Raw genomic sequence first — 18776 nt, 5'->3', positions numbered from 1 at the left:
TAATGAGGTATATCTTTGTATCATTTGGTACTTATTTTATTAGCCCTGATATGTCAAGCTACATGTAAAAATTCTATAAATAAAGAGGAAAAAATAATAAAAATGTAACAATTCAGATTATGTTTTTTAATTCATATACACATTCACAGGTACAAAGAAAATGCTATGCAGCTGTCCAGCATCCACCACGACAGACCCATGAGTGCTCTGGAAGAGGCAGTATTCTGGATTGAGTTCACACTGAGAAATAAAGGGGCCAAGCACTTGAGGGTCCAGGCCCATGAACTCACCTGGTACCAGTATCACAGCCTGGATGTCTTGGGCTTCTTCCTCACTATAGTTCTACTTCTCATATTCATCTTCATCAAGACCTGCAGTTTCTGTTTGAACAGGTGTTGTGTCAGGAAAGAAAAAAAGAAAAGAAAGGCTAAATAACAGACTGAACTGAAACAGAGATGTGGGACCAGTGCAGTATTTGTTACTTACATGAGATTTTCTTTCATGTATGTTTAGTTTCCCACCATCTTATTCTTTATGCATCACCACTGATTACTTTAACTAATTACAAGTGTGTTAATTTGCATAAATGTACCTGAATTTAATCTGACATTAAAAACCAAATGCTGATTGGCTGTTGAGTATATTTTTTTAAGAAAAGAAAATTCATTCTATGCCTTTAGCTGAGTAACACAAGTTTCTCTTTTAGTAATCTAGGCATACATCCATGCCATCAACAGTTATATAGATATAAAAGGTTCAAATTAAAATTTTACATAAATTATGTTATTATGAATTGTGAGGAAAAACAAAAACAAAAAAAAACTAAATCATGTTATGAAAGAGGTTGATACAAGCTGATACATTTGGATGACACAATTTCGTAAACATTTCCTTTGTATGAACATGTTGAAAAGTACAGGAATAAGTTTTTACTTAAAGTGCTGCGGTGTCCTAAAACTCATTTTTTTGACGATAGTTCAGAATATGAAAAGATAAAAAAAATTAATATGAAAAAGCAACCACTACATCCTGGTGTCCTGAACACGATGTAATGTAATGTGGCTATATACAGTATCTCACAAAAGTGAGTACACCCCTCTCATTTTTTAAATTTTATTATATGTTTTCATGGGTACAACACTAAAGATATGACACTTTGACACAATGTAAAGTAGTCAGTGTACAGCTTGTATAACAGTATAAATTTGCTCAAAATAACTCAACATAGAGCCATTGATGTCTAAACCGGAACTAAACTGGAGTCCGCTTCCACTCCTCCATTATGACATCATGGAGCTGGTAGATGTTAGAGACCTTGTGCTCCTCCACCTCCCATTTGAGGATGCCCCACAGATGTTCAATAGGGTTTAAGATTGTAGACATGGTTGGGCAGTCAAGTACCTTTAACCTCAGTTTATTTAACAGGGCACTGTTTTGGGGGGGAATCATTCTCTGCTTCAGTATGTCACAGTACATTGGCATTCATGGTTACCTCAATTAACTGTAGCTCCTCAGTGCCAGCAGCACTCTTGCAGCCCCAAACAATGGCATCCCACCACCATGCTTGACTGGAGGCAAGCCACACTGTCTTTGTACTCCTCACCTGGTTTCTGCCACACACCCCTGACACCATCTGAACCAAATAAGTTTGTCTTGGTTTCATCAGATCACAGGTACCGGTAATCCATGCTCTTAGCCTGCTTTTCTTCAGCAAACTGTTTGCAGGCTTTGTTGTGCATTATCTTTAGAAGAGGCTTCCTTCTGGGACAATGACCATTTGATGCAGTGTGTGGCATATGGTCTGAACACTGACAGGCTGACCCTCCATGCCTTCAACCTCTACAGCAATGCTGACAGCACTCATACAGCTATTTTCTAAAGGCAACCTCTAGATATGATGCAGAGCACGTGCACTCAACTTCTTTGGTTAACCATGGTGAGGTTTGTTCTGGGTGGAACCTGTACTCTTAAACTGCCTTATGGTCTTGACCACTGTGCTTCTTCTCAGTTTCAGGGTGTTGGAAATATTCTTATAGTCTAGGCCATCTTTATGTAGAGTAACAATTCTTTTTTTTTTTCGGATCCTCAGAGAAGTCTTTGCCATGTTGTGCCATGTTAGACTTCCAGTGACCAGTATGAGAGAGTGTGAGAGCAATAACACCCACACACATGTTCACCATTTGCACCTGAGACATTGTAACACTAACAGGTCACATGAAACCTGGAAAGGAAAATAGCTAATTGGGCACAACTTTTGTTGCCATGGGTTTAGGCAATAATGGCTGTGTGTTGAGTTATATAAAGGTGACAGCAAATTTACACTGTTGAACAAGCTCTACACTGACTACTTTGCATTGTATCGAAGTGTCATATCTTCAGTGTTTTGTTCCATTAAAAAAATATATACAGTGAGATACTGTCAGCTGAAGTTGAAATAGGGCCGGTGTTCTAGATTAATTGGCATTGTAAATTAACTGGTGACGGTCAAAGAAATGGGTTTATGTATTTATTTGTCGGGTGGTTTGCCATGTGTCTTTTTTTTTTAGTTTTGAGGTTAGAGATTTAGAGATTTTTAGTTTTAAAGCCAAGTTAAGAATATTCATAGTTTAATTTCCAAAACTTGCATATGATCTTCAATTTGTAGCTGATCTACTGACGTATCACATAGCAGCTGGGGCAGTCTCAAATGGAGTTTAGTCCACTACTGCCACCTGTGGCCAAGTGCCATACTACTACCAGATTAACTAGTGACCATCTGCACCTGGTTCTATGACCACCTTGAGTAGAGGCTGAGTGGCTGCACTTAAACCTGGTGCATTCAGATCTACCCATAAACACGTTGAAAGATGCAATGCTAGCAATTTTGGATTGTCAACACTTAAACCAATCATTGAGCAAAGACAACAGGGATAATTTTTTCTGTGTATTAAGCCTGGGTAACATTTGTAGTCGCCTTCTGTACAGGGTAAGTCCATGCACAGTCCTTGTACGACTTTCCACAGCAGGTGCATTCAATAAGAAAGAAAATTTAGATTGTCAGAATCATTCATCTAAAGTCGGGCTGTTGAGTGAAGCAACTAACGATGATCCTCTAATCGCCTGAGCCAAGATAGATGGCAGACCAACTGTCTGCCATCTATAATCCAGTTTTGAGTTCCCTCCCCAGACACCTTAACGCCCACTCACATCCTGGGCCATCTGACCTCAGGAATTTGCATGATAAGGTGGGGCCAGGTTTCACAATGAGCTCACCCGAAATCCTGGCTGATTGGGACCCACACCCAGTTTCACACCTTGGCTAAGGGGATTAGAGGATCATCAGGGGGTCCTTTTGTCCCTCTGTGGGGGGTTACTCCCACTAGGTTTAAATCTGGGACTCTCCACCATTTGACATTAGAATGGAAGAAGCTTCTTTGGATGAGAGGTGAAACGTCTTCAAGCAACTTAAAGAAGTCCAGACACTTTTCTTTGCAAGCTCCTTTGACTACGATGACCTGGATGACTGAGAACCTTCAGAGACACAATCACAGACAGAATTGAGTAAATGTTCATCTTAACTGAGTTAATAATTATCTTTCATAAAATACTTTCACCAAAGGATCAGACCACAGCTGATGATCCTGCTGACATTCAGACACCATGGAGCTGCATCTCTCTGCCTGCATCCTGTTGGTACTTTGTGTGATATGGAGTGCAAACGGGGGAAATATTTTGGTCCTCCTCAGATTATGCAACAGTGTACAAGCCTATACAGTTGAAATGACCATTGTTTTGCATTACTTCACTCCGTCTCTACCCGACTAACGATAACGTCGAGCTCTGACATTTTTAATAATTTCTTAGTGGATTTTTCATACCGGTTCAGTCCTGCTTTTTTCAGTCCTGTCAACTTTATTCCCATGAACTTTATTCCAATAAACTTTATTCCCATAAACGTGAAGTTTACCTTTGAGTTAATAATTATCTTTCCTGTGATACTTCTACAAAGGATCAGACCACAGCTGGTTATCCTGCTGACATTCAGACACCATGGATCTGCGTCTCTCTGCCTGCATCCTGATGGTACTTTGTGCAACATCGTGTGCAAATGGAGGAAATATTTTGGTGTGGTACGCCGATGCCAGCCACTGGATAAACATGAAACCTGTTCTGGAGACGCTGGTTGACAGGGGACACCAGGTAACTGTACTGATTCCGAGCTTGTCAGTATACATGAACACCAATGAACCCACCCGCTTTCACTATGAGCCCTTCAATGTCTCTTTCTCATTGGAGGCTTATAAGAAGCTTCTAGAAGACTTCCTCCAATTCTCCATATACGAGATTGATTATATGAATTACTGGAAGATCTACATCAGATACATTAACATTTCAAAGACAAACCTTCAGTACAATATCCAGTATTTGGACGGTGTGGTGAAATCAGAAGCCATTATGAAGAAGTTGAAAGAGGGAAATTATGACCTTCTCTTGGCTGACCCCTGGAAAGCTGGCAGTGACTTGGTAGCAGATATTTTGGGGATCCCACTCATCTTCTCCTTGCGCTTCTCCTTAGCTAATAACTGGGAGAGGCATTGTGGTCAGATGCCTGCTCCACCATCCTTTGTTCCCGGTGCCATGAGCAAACTCACAGATAAGATGGACTTCTCAGAGAGAGTGTGGAACTTTCTCTTCTACGCTCTCCAAGACATCGTGATTGATCACACTTTTTGGAACATATTAGACAGATATTACTCTGATGTCAAAGGTGAGCAAATAGGCGTGAAGCACTGATTTAAAAAAATATTAAAAATTTGCTAATAATGTAAACACAGTGTTTTAAAATTTTCTGATTAAGAAAATATGATCTCTTGCATAAACTATTGGTGATATGTTAATGTTTTTGGAACGTATTAGACAGATATTACTCTGATGTCAAAGGTGAGCAAATAGGCTGATTTAAAAAAAACTATTTGAAATCTGCTAATAATGCAAACGCAGTGTTTTAATATCTCATCAGATCTGATTAAGAAAACATGATGCCTTGTATAAACTATTGGTGATACATTGATGTCCATTACTTATGCATTGCAACAGGAACTCCCACCAGTGCCTGTGAGTTGATGAGTAAAGCAGACATCTGGTTAATCCGAACCTACTGGGATTTTGAATTCCCTCGTCCTTTCCTCCCCAACTTCAAATATGTTGGTGGGATCCACTGCAGACCTGCTAAACCTTTACCAGAGGTAAGGACACTCAACTATTACCAACTAATTAATCATTACAGAATATTTGTGCCAGGAGCAGTGAAACCATCAAAATGTTGAACAAAAATAATTTTAAAAAAAACAGCTGGTTGTTGGCTGTGGGATAATATTCGACTTGTTACAGGATCTGGAGGAATTTGTGCAGAGTTCTGGAGATGATGGCATTGTGATCTTCACTTTAGGATCCATGATCAACAACGTCACCAAGGAGAAGGCAAACATGATAGCCTCAGGCCTCGCTCAGATCCCACAAAAGGTCAGAGGATAATCTTTGTTTCAGCTGTAATTAATTTTCTGCAAAGCATGGAGTCGTTTTTCATGTTTCAGAGTGCTCTACTTCTGACTACCAGAACTACAAAAACTACATGTTTTAATGAGATTGCAGACTTTGGACATTTTAGGCTGCATGTTTGTGAGAATCAGCCATCTCCAATTTTACATCCATCACGCACTGCCGCTCAAACTCTACTCACACTCGCTCCTCTTCGACCACTCACTCTCAAATTCCACTCACGCTGCCACACACAGGAATCTCAGGAAGGGTCCACCAACAGGTCCGGGAAATCTATTTAAAGAAACAACGGTTAGTTAAAGACAGACAACTTTAAAACAGAGCAGAGAGCATGAACTATGCGGGTTCAACGTTTCAGCGATGAGGTGCTCAGAGCCCTACCCTTAAATAGCGCCAGAGTGATCAGGACAGATCAGCAGGAGGTGGTGGCAATAAACCCAGGTGTGAAAGGTGCGAGCCAAAGGCAAGAGCCCAGTAACTCTGAACTCTGCCCAGGCAAGCAGGAGACAGTAGGGAGGAAAGAGAGAGAGAAACAAAAACCCAACCTGTAACCAGTGTGGGCCAGCCAGAGAGACACCGGGACCGTGACAATTCCTTTGACTGTTCACAGCAAAATCTTCTAAATGCAAGCACCACCCTTAAATTTAACTCCAGGCCTTTTATCTGCTTAATTGATTATGACATAACAAAGGAATTGCCCACACCTCATGATGAAATGGCCCTTTAGTCCAATTACTTTTGGTCCCCTTAAAAAAAGAGCATGGCACATGTTAAGGAGCTAAACACTCCTAAAACCTTCATCCAATTTGAATGTAGATACCTATCTGAGAGTCTACAGATTATGTCGATGTAAATGATATAACTACAAATAGAACAGGTTTCAGTAAACAGGTAAAAAGAAAAAAAAACTTGCATCAATCTTGTAAATACATATATAAATCTAACTTTAAAATAAAATCTAAAATTAGCATTCAAAGAGTTTTATACCCAAATCACTCCGATTATGCAGCTTTAGATGACAGGTAGAAAACAGCTGACTAGAAACACATACTGCAGTTTTATTTTCCCATAATATTTTGTGATATATTGCCTAAAGTGTGGCTGTAAGTATACTACAACAGAAAACAAACAAATCATGTAAGCTAAGAAATATGTTACCTTTTATAGGTGGTGTGGAGGTACATAGGAGAAAAACCAGAAACCTTGAGTGCCAACACTAGAATATATGACTGGATCCCTCAGAACGACCTCCTGGGTACGTAAACTTGGCACTAAACACAGATTTTCTTAAAACTGCAATGACATAAATTAAACGCACATTCAACATGAAATGCAAGCTGTGAGCATTCTGTTTATTAACAAAAGGAAAAATTGATCAATTATACTTTTCTAACAGACACCCTGTGCAAATCTAATCTGTTGCACTAAAAGATTAGTTGAATGCACATAAGTATTAGAACGTGCAAATCAATTTCAACTCAGCACTTATGCCGGGTTATTGAAATTCTCCTGTTGTTCACGTGAAAAACTAACTTTCAATGTCACATGGTTATTTGGCATGTGTTAGGTCACCCTAAAACTAGAGCTTTCATCACTCATGGAGGCACAAATGGGATTTATGAAGCCATCTACCACGGAGTACCCATGGTGGGCATACCCATGTTTGTTGACCAGCCACACAACATGATCCATATGAAGGAAAAAGGAGCTGCAGTTATTCTCAATTTGAACTACGTGACAGCTGAGGATCTAAGAGATGCAGTCAACACAGTCATCGATGATAAATCGTGAGTTCTCTGAACTATCTGCACTTTAAATTAGGCACTGGAAACAGGCTTTAAAGGGAAAAAATGTAGCAGGGTCAGAGTATGAAACGTGAAGAATTTACCTTGAACCCCTTTTTCTTGGAGCCAGCTAACACAAGAAAGCCTTGCTGAGCTGAACTTTAATGACCTGTGTAAACAATTTTTTATGGTCTCATAGCTTTTTGATTAATACTGCATGATATTCATTTTTACAATTTTTTTTCTCATTTATATACACATTCACAGGTACAAAGAAAATGCTATGCGGTTGTCCAGCATCCACCACGACAGACCCATGAGTGCTTTGGAAGAGGCAGTATTCTGGATTGAGTTCACACTGAGAAACAAAGGGGCCAAGCACTTGAGGGTCCAGGCCCATGAGCTCACCTGGTACCAGTATCACAGCCTGGATGTCTTGGGCTTCATCCTCACTATAGCTCTACTCCTCATATTCATCTTCATAAAGACCTGCAGTTTCTGTCTGCACAGGTGCTGTGTCAGGAGAGGAAAGACCAAAAGGAAGGCTGAATAACAACTGAAAAAGGTGCTGAGTGTGTTGTGCCAGGGCAATATTTGTTACCTACATGAGACTTTCTTTCATGTATGTTGAGTTTCCCACCATCTTATTCTTTATGCATCACCACTGATTACTTTAACTGAAGACAGGTGTACCGATTTGCAGAAGTGTACCTGAAGTTAATCTCACATTAAAAACAGAATGCTGATTGGCTGTTGAGTTTTGCTTTTTTAAGAAAGGAAAACACAAAATTCATTCTATGCCTTTACTTGAGTACTGCTCATGAAAAGTCACCACTGTGGGTCCTCTTGGCACTACATGTGGTCAACATTTATACAAATATGGAAGATGGGCTCCAAATTGAACTTTAACATACAGAACTCATTAACATAAATGTTAATGTGATTGTGGCTCAAGAGTTGGGAGGTCATCTTGTAATTGGAAGGTTGCCGGTTCGAGCCCTGGCTGGGACAGTTTCGGTGTTTGTGTCTTTGGGCAAGACGCTTCACCCGTTGCCTACTGGTGGTGGTCAGAGGGCCCGGTGGCGCCAATGTCCGGCAGCCTCGCCCCTGTCAGTGCGCCCCAGGGTGGCTGTGGCTACAATGTAGTTTGCCATCACCAGTGTGTGAATGTGTGCGTGAAGGGGTGGATGAATGGATGTGTAAAGCGCTTTGGGGTCCTTAGGGACTAGTAAAGCGCTATACAAATACAGGCCATTTACCATTTATATTAACAAAAAACAAACTGCCCTCCGTGTCCTGAACGAGGTTTACACAAAATAATACATTTGAATCACAGCTAGTATTTGTTCCCCCTCCCCCCACATGAACTGTACAGGAATAATTTTATTTCCATCATTTTTTCAATTTTCCATCTTCTTTGACTTTCCACAACATCAGCTCCATACAGGCAGTAGCATCTTCTGCAGTGTCATGGCCACAAACTAAGGGGTATAAAAATAATCTTTTATTGGTGAGTGACTCAATGTAGCATGCTCTCTGCCCTGAAAGGTGTAGGAAATATAATGGAGAGTCAGAAGAAGTACTGGCCTTCTATTCAAAGGGACAGCAAACAGTGGATGAAACACCTTTATGGTAGCCCCGTCATCACCACTAGATCCTCCCAGAACGACACCATGTTCAGTTCAGGAGAAAATAACACTGGAGCAGCTTTCCATCACTGCACACAGCTCTTCAAGAATAAAATGAATCAATGATCCTTGAATAATAGATCTTTTTTGACTGCTACCTGTTAATAACTGTTCATATATGTTTTCTAAGGTAGCTTTTTGTGAGAGACTTTATATACAAAACAATTGCTGTATGTGATTTGCTTAATTAGGTCACAGCAAATAGTGACTTTTTATTTCTACTTCAAGACAGGGATTGGTAGTTACATTACACTGAGACTTTACGGTAATGTGCTGCCACCTGGTGGTAAAAGCTTTAGATAAAAATTTGGTTCAGGTAATTACAAATAGTATAATTAAGATGGAAAAAATAAAATACTTTTAGAGGACATCAGAGAGAAATAAAGTGAGATTACTGTATCATGACATTTCAACCCTTTTGTCCAAAAATGACTTATGACAAATTAAATTCAGGGTATACAAGACAAGACAAGCAGACCATGACGAATTTTCAATATCTGTTGGTCTCTGTCAACTATGTGTTTGAAATACACCATATGGAAAAGAAATAGTAAAAACTTATGATTTATATGTTATATTGGTTTAGTAAGTATCCAAAACATACAAGTTTCATTTATATAATTTTTCAAGGCATCTTATATCTGTTTTCACTCTTGTATGCTTTTCATACAAGTTTCACACAAGACAGATACAAACTTTATAAGATTTATATATATCTTTTCTATATGGGACACTACCCATCAAAAGTTTTGAAACACCTCAATTGTCCAGCTATTTATTCCAATTTATGTAATTCAAATCCAATGAATAGGTTGAAATGGTACAAAGGTAAGTGTTGAACTGCCAAAGGTTAAAAAAAAAAGGAAGAAAGGTTTCCCTTGATCTCTTTTTTGACTTCAATTGTTTGTTTCTACTATGCTTTCATTTCAGACTGCAATGTGACATTAAACAGCATGATTTTCAATAGAAAACTGGAATAATTGGGGTGTTCTAAAACTGGTAGTTTTTTAAGAAGACACAGTGGTGTATAGTATCTCATCAAATCGAATGCCTCAGAAGTTTGTATAGCTAACATTTTTGTATTTTCACAACAGCTGACCTCTGACCTTAATGCTGAGGGCACTGGGGTAAAAATGCGTGTTTTAAAAATCTTTCATTGATTAATCTAAAAAGACAAAGGAAGTCCTTGCAGTCCCCATGTGCTGCTCATAGGGGTCTGATTATTGGGATTCAATACCCGTTGCCGTGAACTTGTATAAGCTGCAAAATTTCTAGACGAATCCTGTTGAATACTTTGAGTATATGATAAATAGAAAACATAACATTTAAAAAAATAAGTGTAACAAAAAACAAAAAGGTCCCAAATGGTATGTTCACAACCAATCAGATGTTTTGTACTTTATTTTACGTTTGTAAAAGCCTTCCATGGTTCTGGTTCAAAACAGACATCCAGATGATTTTGTGTTAATTATTTGCACATTAAAGTCTACTGAGGACTGCAACTGGAAGATGTGAAATAAGCTGTGAAAAACTTAAAAAGAAAAAAGAATACATTTTTAAAAAAGGAAGTGAAGAAGTCACCTTGAGTAAACAGAGTTCTTTTTCCAGGCAGTGTCCAATTAGAATCGTGTCAGCATTTCTGAAGCCCAACAGCATCTCCTGGACATCTCTTAGAGAACCATGGTGACCCTTCACACCCTCCTCACTAACACCTGAAAATCTGCCCAAGTAAGTTGTCACACGGGTTCTAAGCAGAGCTGCATAATATGCGTTATAAAGCAAAACCTTACCATCTTTGAAATACTGACTAAACCTTGCACTTGGTGTTGACCAAATTTTCAATAGACAGAAAGATTTTCAGACTTCTGCCACACTTCTGTAGTGACAGAGCGAGTTGGTATAGTTTATGTAGTGCACAGAGAAAGATGAGGGGTATATTATCACATTACCTGGTGCTATAGTCAATGACATCATTTTCAGGTTTAATCCAAGGTGTCATATAGAATTAGCTGACTCGAGTTGACCGTTACTCTGGATAACTCCAAACCATGAATGGTTTAAAACTACAAAGGTAAACATATGTTTTCATTGCAAACTGATTAAAACAAAAATCAAACTTCAGACATCTTTTTCCACACCAACAAGTTCTGACATAAAGCCCATGGGCACAAGAGTTAAAGGTAGAGTATATAATGAGGTGAGCTGAAGTGTCATACAGCAATCCTACACACATCAACAATCCTGCTGTGTTGTGCATGTGTCACAAGATATACTTAATATTATACTTAATTAATAATGCCTCCCGGAACCAGAGGCAGACAGAGAAAGACCTGGGTCATCCGCAGCCACCCTAGGGTACTAGGTTAGAAATCAGTCTTGTTTCTCAGTACAGTCAACTTTACTGTGACTACCTTTTAACCCATTGTGATAGCACAGACAGATATGAGTCAGAGTTCAGATTAATTGAGTTAATAATTATCTTTCCTGATATACTTTCACCAAAGAATCAGACCACGGGTAGTTTTCCTGCTGACATTCAGACACCATGAATCTGCGTTTCTCTGCCTGCATCCTGCTGGTACTTTGTGCGACATGGAGTGCAAATGGAGGAAATATTTTGGTGTGGTACACTGATGGCAGCCACTGGATAAACATGAAGCCTGTTCTAGAGACGCTGGTTGACAGAGGACACCAGGTAACTGTACTGGTCCCAAGCTCATCAATGTACATGAAAACCAATGAACCTGCCCGCTTTCACTATGAGCCCTTCAACGCCTCTTTCTCATTGGAGACTATAGAAGATTTTTTGGAAGAGCTCCTCCAATTCGTATTATACGAGTTGGATTATATGAGCTACTGGGAGATCTTCACCAGATCCGTTAAATATGTGAACACACAAATTCAGATTTCTTTTCAGTATTTGGATGGTGTGGTGAAATCAGAAGTCATCATGAAGAAGTTGAAAGAGGGAAATTACGATCTTCTCTTGGCGGACCCCGTCAAAGCTGGCAGTGACTTAGTAGCAGATATTTTGGGGGATCCCACTCGTCTTGTCCTTTCGCAGCTCCCCAGTTAATAACTGGGAGAGGCATTGTGGTCAGATGCCTGCTCCACCATCCTTTGTTCCCGGTGCCATGAGCAAACTCACAGATAACATGGACTTCTCAGAGAGAGTGTGGAACTTTCTCTTCTACGCTCTCCAAGACATCGTGATTGATCACACTTTTTGGAACGTATTAGACAGATATTACTCTGATGTCAAAGGTGAGCAAATAGGCGTGAAGCACTGACTTAAACTATTTGAAATCTGCTAATAATACAAGCACAGTTTTTTAATATCCCATCAGATCTAATTAAGAAAATATGATCTCTTGCATAAACTATTGGTGATACATTGATGTCCATTACTTATGCATTGCAACAGGAACTCCCACCAGTGCCTGTGAGTTGATGAGTAAAGCAGACATCTGGTTAATTCGAACCTCCTGGGATTTTGAATTCCCTCGTCCTTTCCTCCCCAACTTCAAATATGTTGGTGGGATCCACTGCAGACCTGCTAAACCTTTACCAGAGGTAAGGACACTCAACTATTACCATCTGATTAATCATTACATCACAGAATATTCCTGCCAGGAGCAGTGAAGCCATCAAAATGTTGAACAAAAATGAGAAAACAGCTGGTTGGCTGGTGGTGGGATAATATTTGACTTGTTACAGGATCTGGAGGAATTTGTGCAGAGTTCTGGAGATGATGGCATTGTGATCTTCACTTTAGGATCCATGATCAACAACGTCACCAAGGAGAAGGCAAACATGATAGCCTCAGGCCTCGCTCAGATCCCACAAAAGGTCAGAGGATAATCTTTGTGCTAGCTGTAATCAATTTGTGCAAACCCTGAAAGCATGGAGTAGTTTTACATGTTTCAGATAACCAGTTTCAGAGTGCTCTACCTCTGACTACCAGAACTACAAAAACTAAAAAATTTTTTTAAATTACATTGCAGACTGTGGACATTTCAACGTGCAAGTGTTCAATTTCCATGTTATTTCCACAATATTTATGTTCGTTTTCCTAATACAGAGTGCGAAAAATCAGACTTTGTCAACAGCTGATGATTTCCAATGACAGGTTAACCTCACGCTTCAATATACAGTTAGGTCTATTAATATTTGGACAGAGACATCTTTTTTCTAATTTGGCTTTTGTAATTTTAAATGATATAACTCGGATGCCATTGTAGTGCAGACTTTCAGCTTTAATGCAAATACCTTGCATGAAAATGTGAGGAACTAAAGCATTTAAAAAAAGGAAAAAAGAAAAGAAAACACACAATCCCTTCATTTCAGGGGCTCAAAAGTAATTGGACAAATTTCATTGAATAAAAATGAAAATAAAATGTTCATTTCTAATACCTGTTTGAAAACCATTTGCTGGCAATGACAGCCTGAAGTCTTGAAGTCAAGAAAATCACAAGATAGTGGGTTACCTCCTTTTTAATGCTCTGTCAGGCCTAGGGATGGGTATTGATAAGATTTTCACGATTCCGATTCCATTTTCGATTCTGTTTAACGATTCGATTCTTTATCGATTCTCTTATCGATTCTTTTTAAAAAAGGAGAACACTAAGTTCGATTAGCTTAGAACTTTGTTTTATATCTTCTCTTTGAACAAGATAGAAATTTAGGAGTAACATGGCCTTACAAACCCAACAGTGAGATCTTAAGAGATCCAGCCTACGGCTCTTCAATGGGGTGTCACAGGGTCCCCAGGAAAAAAAATTGTAAATGTAAAATAATAAAATAAATATTCTTCTGTAGCAATAACAAAGCATAACATAAATTATTCAGTAGCAATTACACAAGAATATCCAGTAATGTCCCTGCCTACAATTAAACACATTCACTTACCTAAAATTGGGGGCATCTGCTGTGGCAAATGGGTTCAAGCCAGTGTTGCCAACTTAGCGACTTTGTCGCTATATTTAGCGAGTTTTCAGACCCCTTAGCGACTTTTTTTAGAAAAAAAGTTGCTAAAAAAAGACGTGAAAGCGCGTATCACTTTTACTCTCAACAAGCAGCGGGTGCTGTAACGCAGTCAGTTCTTCTTTTACTCTTATGCTGTTTTGTGGATCACAAGGTTTAAAACTACTTATAAACACACACACAAAGTAACTCCACCAGAGTGCCTATTTCAGGTCACTTTTGCCGGTCCAAGCCCGGGTAAAGGAGCAGGGTTGGAATTGTGACATTAAAAAAAACAATAATTGCTAAAATAAATTTAATTTGTAGTTCTAAATAAACTCTAAATGCATTTAGGAAGTTTTTTACTCACTTTATGTCTCTTCCACGATGTTATTTCTCTCTCCAACAACATAGGTTACAATTAGATTAGCATGACCAATTATGCAAATTAGGCGATGACGTCATTTAGCGACTTCTAGCGACTTCTAGGACAACCAATAGCGATTTTCCTTACTGAGGAGTTGGCAACACTGGTTCAAGCCTTTTACCACAAACTTAGTCACTGCTCGGTGACATTCGTCTATCCTGGCCTGAAAGGAGACGCTACCGGTAGACTGCAGCGAGAACTGCCAGCATCTGAGCCAGCCAGACTCTGTCTGTCTGTCTCATCATGGTCACCTAAATGCACAGTAATGGTTTTGTAATAAGGCAGATCGCGCTAACATAATATGCACTGTTAGTTGATTATTTACCTGCCGCATTAACGGGAGAGGACGTGCAAACGTTACCGCTGCTGCTGGGTTGAGATTCACGGGTCCGGAGCGGAATTAAAAACATGACATTCATTTAAGGTTATCACGTGTTTTGTGAGCAAATGCTTTTGCATATTCGTAGTGTTTCCTCCCTTAAATTAAGTATCTACTTTGCAAGTATTGCAAGTTGCCCTGTTGTCATCCGTTCTCGTAAACTTTTGAGCATTTGAGCCGCTTACGCGCCGTGTTTCCTGCCAGGTAAATGACGCTCCGCAACGTGGTGACTTCATTCGGGGCGACTGGAATCGATAAGGGAATCGTTTGCAAAAATGTCAAACAATTCCAAGGAATTGAAACAGTGGGAACCGGTTCTCAACAAGAACCGGTTTTTGATACCCATCCCTAGTCAGGCCTTTACTGCAGCGACTTTCAGTTACTATTTGTGGGCTTTTCTGTCCAAAGTAAGAAATTAATCAGTCTGTCAGAAATTTGTATCAACAGCAGGAATGACCCCACTTTTTAAATTGCTCCTGTGAACCCATTTTTGACACCAGGAACATAAAAACACACTGTTGTGTAGACATGTCCTCACGGTTCAAAGGGTCTTTTTGATAGGAGTTACGGTTTTGGATTTAGAAGCAGTTTTTCAACAGGTGCGGTCAGGGAGATTTGACTTGGTTTTGCTATAGAGTAATAGTATTCCAGTAGTTAGTGCAGGCCAACTGGATAGAGCATTCTGATTGGCCTGTTAAATCCAAGCTTGTTGTTCATTGGAGGATTTCTTTACAGCAGACAGGTGGTTCAAATCTGGGCAGTTGGAGTCAGTTGATCGAGTTTAGAATCATCTTTTCTGACTGGATGATCAGACATGAAACTATTTACCTGTCTGTAGTGGATTCACCCACAATTAAACTCATCTAACCTAATTTAATATCTCTGTTATTACTTTGACACACGTGCATAAACGCACACAGACACACACGAACACAGAGACAGATATGTGCACAGATGCAGAAACATTTTTTGCCATTTGTGATTCTTGATTTTAGACATTTAAAATACATAATTCCACTCTTCTACTTTTTAAGGAATATAAGCTGTCAACACTCATCTAGATTTGTTCTGATTCAATTTTTTTTGACATTTCACATATGTACTTCCAAGTCATTTAAAGAATATCAGATTTCAATATTCATTCAGATGTTTTCTGACTCTAAATTTTCTTTTGTCATTACTCAGCTTTTTCTAATGTGTATTTAAACATGTTGAGCTACCTTTCAATTTTGAAACTTCTTCTGTGTCAGCTTTCAACTGTTTAGCACTTTTATTTTCAGGTGAAAAATTCTCTTCTTCAGCTCATTCAGCATTTTTAACTTAACATTCAGGAATCATCACAATCCAGCTCAAAACATTCAACTATCAGCATTCACACTGCATTTTCTTCAGGAAATGCATTCTGTAGCGAACCCCCCCGAATGAAGGATGACACTTTACTGATGACGTTTTGAAGGTTTAATGGCAGTAAACCATCAATCTCACCGTAAGAGCTGGGGATGTATACATAGAAACAGCGTGTAAGCAAAAATAATCCACACTCTTACAATCGTAAACCTTATAACATGAAGTTCGTTTCAACGTAACATTTAACAAATGTAGCGACTGTCACAAAAACATCTAAACGTGTCCTTATTTATATCATAACCATACCTTGTGCCTCTATCAAGGGGGCTGCTAATGACAAAAGAAATCTCCATAGGCTCCGTTAAGCCATCACATTTCAAAACTCCCGCGACTACCGCTGAAAACTGCGCCAAAAACAGTTTTACAGGAAATCGTCCCATCAAAATAAAAGCTTCTACACCCGAACAGGAAGTTGGTAGTAGAAGACAGCAATGAGTGCCAAAATAAGTTGCAAGGAAAGGCATTCAGGGTTATTTACACATTCTCTAGTTTTTCTATAATACGTTGTGATATATTACTTAAATATACTGGGCTGTCAGTATACTACAAAAGAAAAACTGTAAAGTAAGAAATGTTATTTTTACAGGTGCTGTGGAGGTACAAAGGAGAAAAACCAGAAACCTTGAGTGCCAACACTAGAATATATGACTGGATCCCTCAGAATGACCTCCTAGGTACGCAAACGTGGTACCAAACACAGACTTTCTTAAATCTGCAATGACATAAATTAAACATGCATTCAACATTAAATGCAAGTTGTTAGTATTCTGTTTATTAACAAAAGGAAATTATATTATATTACTACTTTTCTAGCAGATGTGATCTTGATTACATTACCCTGTGCAAAACTACCCTGGCTAATTCTTTTTCTCCAAGAGGTTGCACTAAAGATTAGTTGAATGCACAGAGGTATTAGAACGTGCAAATCAATCTTGGCTCAAAAAACTTGTTCCAGGTTCTTGAAATTCTCCTTTTTTTCACATGTGAAAAACTAACTTTCAATGTCACACGGTTATTTGGCATGTGTTAGGTCACCCTAAAACTAGAGCTTTCATCACTCACGGAGGCACAAATGGGATTTATGAAGCCATCTACCACGGAGTTCCCATGGTGGGCATACCCGTGTTCAGTGACCAGCCAGACAACATGATCCACATGAAGGAAAAAGGAACTGCAGTTATTCTCAATTTGAACTTCATGACAGCTGACGACCTAAGAGATGCAGTCAACACCGTCATCGATGACAAATCGTGAGTTCTCTGAACTATCTGCACTTTAAATTAGGCACTGAAAACAGGCTTTAAAAGGAAAAAAATGGAGCAGGCTCAGAGTATGAAACGTGAAGAATCTACCTTAAACTATTTTTTCTTGAAGCCAGCTAACACAAAAAAGCCCTGCTGAGCTGAACTTTCAATTCAATTTTATTTATATAGCGCCAAGTCACAACAGCAGTCGCCTCAAGGCGCTTTATATTGTACAATAGATCGTACAATAATAGATACAGAGAAAAAAACAACAACAATCATATGACCCCCTATGAGCAAGCACTTTGGCGACAGTGGGAAGGAAAAACTCCCTTTTAACAGGAAGAAACCTCCGGCAGAACCAGGTCCAGGGAGGGGCGGAGCCATCTGCTGCGACCGGATGTGGCGAGAGAAGAACTTTAATGACCTCTGTATACAAATTTCTGGAGTTTTTATGGTCTGGAGTTTTATGGCTTTTTCATTAATGAAAAAGCAAAGAAATGGTAAATAGCCTGTATTTGTATAGCGCTTTACTAGTCCCTAAGGACCCCAAAGCGCTTTACACATCCATTCATGCACCCATTCACACACTGGTGATGGCAAGCTACATTGTAGCCACAGCCACCCTGGGGCGCACTGACAGAGGCGAGGCTGCCGGGCCCTCTGACCACCACCAGTAGGCAACGGGTGAAGTGTCTTGCCCAAGGACACAACGACCGAGAATGTCCGAGCCGGGGCTCGAACTGGCAACCTTCCAATTACTAGGCGAACGCCCAACTCTTGAGCCACGATCGCCCCATAATGAATGATATTCATTTTTACAATGTTTTTTCTAATTTATACACATTCACAGGTACAAAGAAAATGCTATGCGGTTGTCCAGCATCCACCACGACAGACCCATGAGTGCTTTGGAAGAGGCAGTATTCTGGATCGAGTTCACACTGAAAAACAAAGGGGCCAAGCACTTGAGGGTCCAGGCCCATGAGCTCACCTGGTACCAGTATCACAGCCTGGATGTCCTGGGCTTCATCCTCACTATAGTTTTACTCCTCATATTCATCTTCATAAAGACCTGCAGTTTCTGTCTGCACAAGTGCTGTGTCAGGAGAGGAAAGACCAAAAGGAAGGCTGAATAACAACTGAAAAAGGTGCTGAGTGTGTTGTGCCGGGGCAATATTTGTTACCTACATGAGACTTTCTTTCATGTATGTTGAGTTTCCCACCATCTTATTCTTTATGCATCACCACTGATTACTTTAACTGAAGACAGGTGTAATGATTTGCAGAAGTGTACCTGAAGTTAATCTCACATTAAAAACAGAATGCTGATTGGCTGTTGAGTTT

At 39.5% G+C, this 18776-nt stretch overlaps 2 protein-coding genes, 1 long non-coding RNA gene and 1 pseudogene across 4 annotated transcripts in view; 3 read left to right on the top strand and 1 right to left on the bottom strand.

Annotated features, from left to right (window-relative positions):
* Positions 1-435, top strand: part of LOC113033097 (UDP-glucuronosyltransferase 2A2-like) — a 31130-nt gene extending 30695 nt beyond the window's left edge. Inside the window, exon 7 of the mRNA XM_026186449.1 lies at positions 150-435. Within this exon, the coding sequence (XP_026042234.1) occupies positions 150-435 (286 nt within the window). The remainder of the gene's footprint in view (positions 1-149) is intronic.
* A 3552-nt stretch (positions 436-3987) lies between these two features.
* LOC113033952 (UDP-glucuronosyltransferase 2A1-like) lies at positions 3988-8073 on the top strand. 2 transcript variants are annotated; one of them, XM_026188175.1, is made up of 6 exons: positions 3988-4747; positions 5077-5225; positions 5371-5502; positions 6706-6793; positions 7106-7325; positions 7590-8073. In XM_026188175.1, the coding sequence occupies exons 1-6, from the start codon at positions 4030-4032 to the stop codon at positions 7873-7875; spliced, it is 1593 nt and encodes a 530-aa protein (XP_026043960.1). In that variant the 5' UTR covers positions 3988-4029; the 3' UTR covers positions 7876-8073. The 2 variants fall into 2 exon arrangements, with proteins under 2 accessions (XP_026043960.1, XP_026043961.1); XM_026188176.1 differs by lacking the exon at positions 3988-4747 and adding an exon at positions 4861-4920.
* On the bottom strand, positions 5509-6758 carry LOC113033953 (uncharacterized). The gene is made up of 3 exons (XR_003274101.1): positions 6697-6758; positions 6243-6284; positions 5509-5811 (listed from the first exon to the last, which is right to left on the bottom strand). It is a non-coding gene; the product is annotated as an uncharacterized LOC113033953 (long non-coding RNA).
* Positions 8074-11509: 3436 nt separating the features above from the next.
* LOC113034414 (UDP-glucuronosyltransferase 2A2-like) lies at positions 11510-18761 on the top strand (annotated as a pseudogene).
* The last annotated feature ends 15 nt before the right edge of the window (positions 18762-18776 follow it).

Source organism: Astatotilapia calliptera, chromosome 12 (assembly GCF_900246225.1).
Source record: "Astatotilapia calliptera chromosome 12, fAstCal1.2, whole genome shotgun sequence".
NCBI classification, from domain to species: Eukaryota; Metazoa; Chordata; class Actinopteri; order Cichliformes; family Cichlidae; genus Astatotilapia; species Astatotilapia calliptera.
The sequence above is the reverse complement of the archived record's forward strand: the minus strand, read 5'-3'. Positions and strand labels throughout refer to the sequence as shown.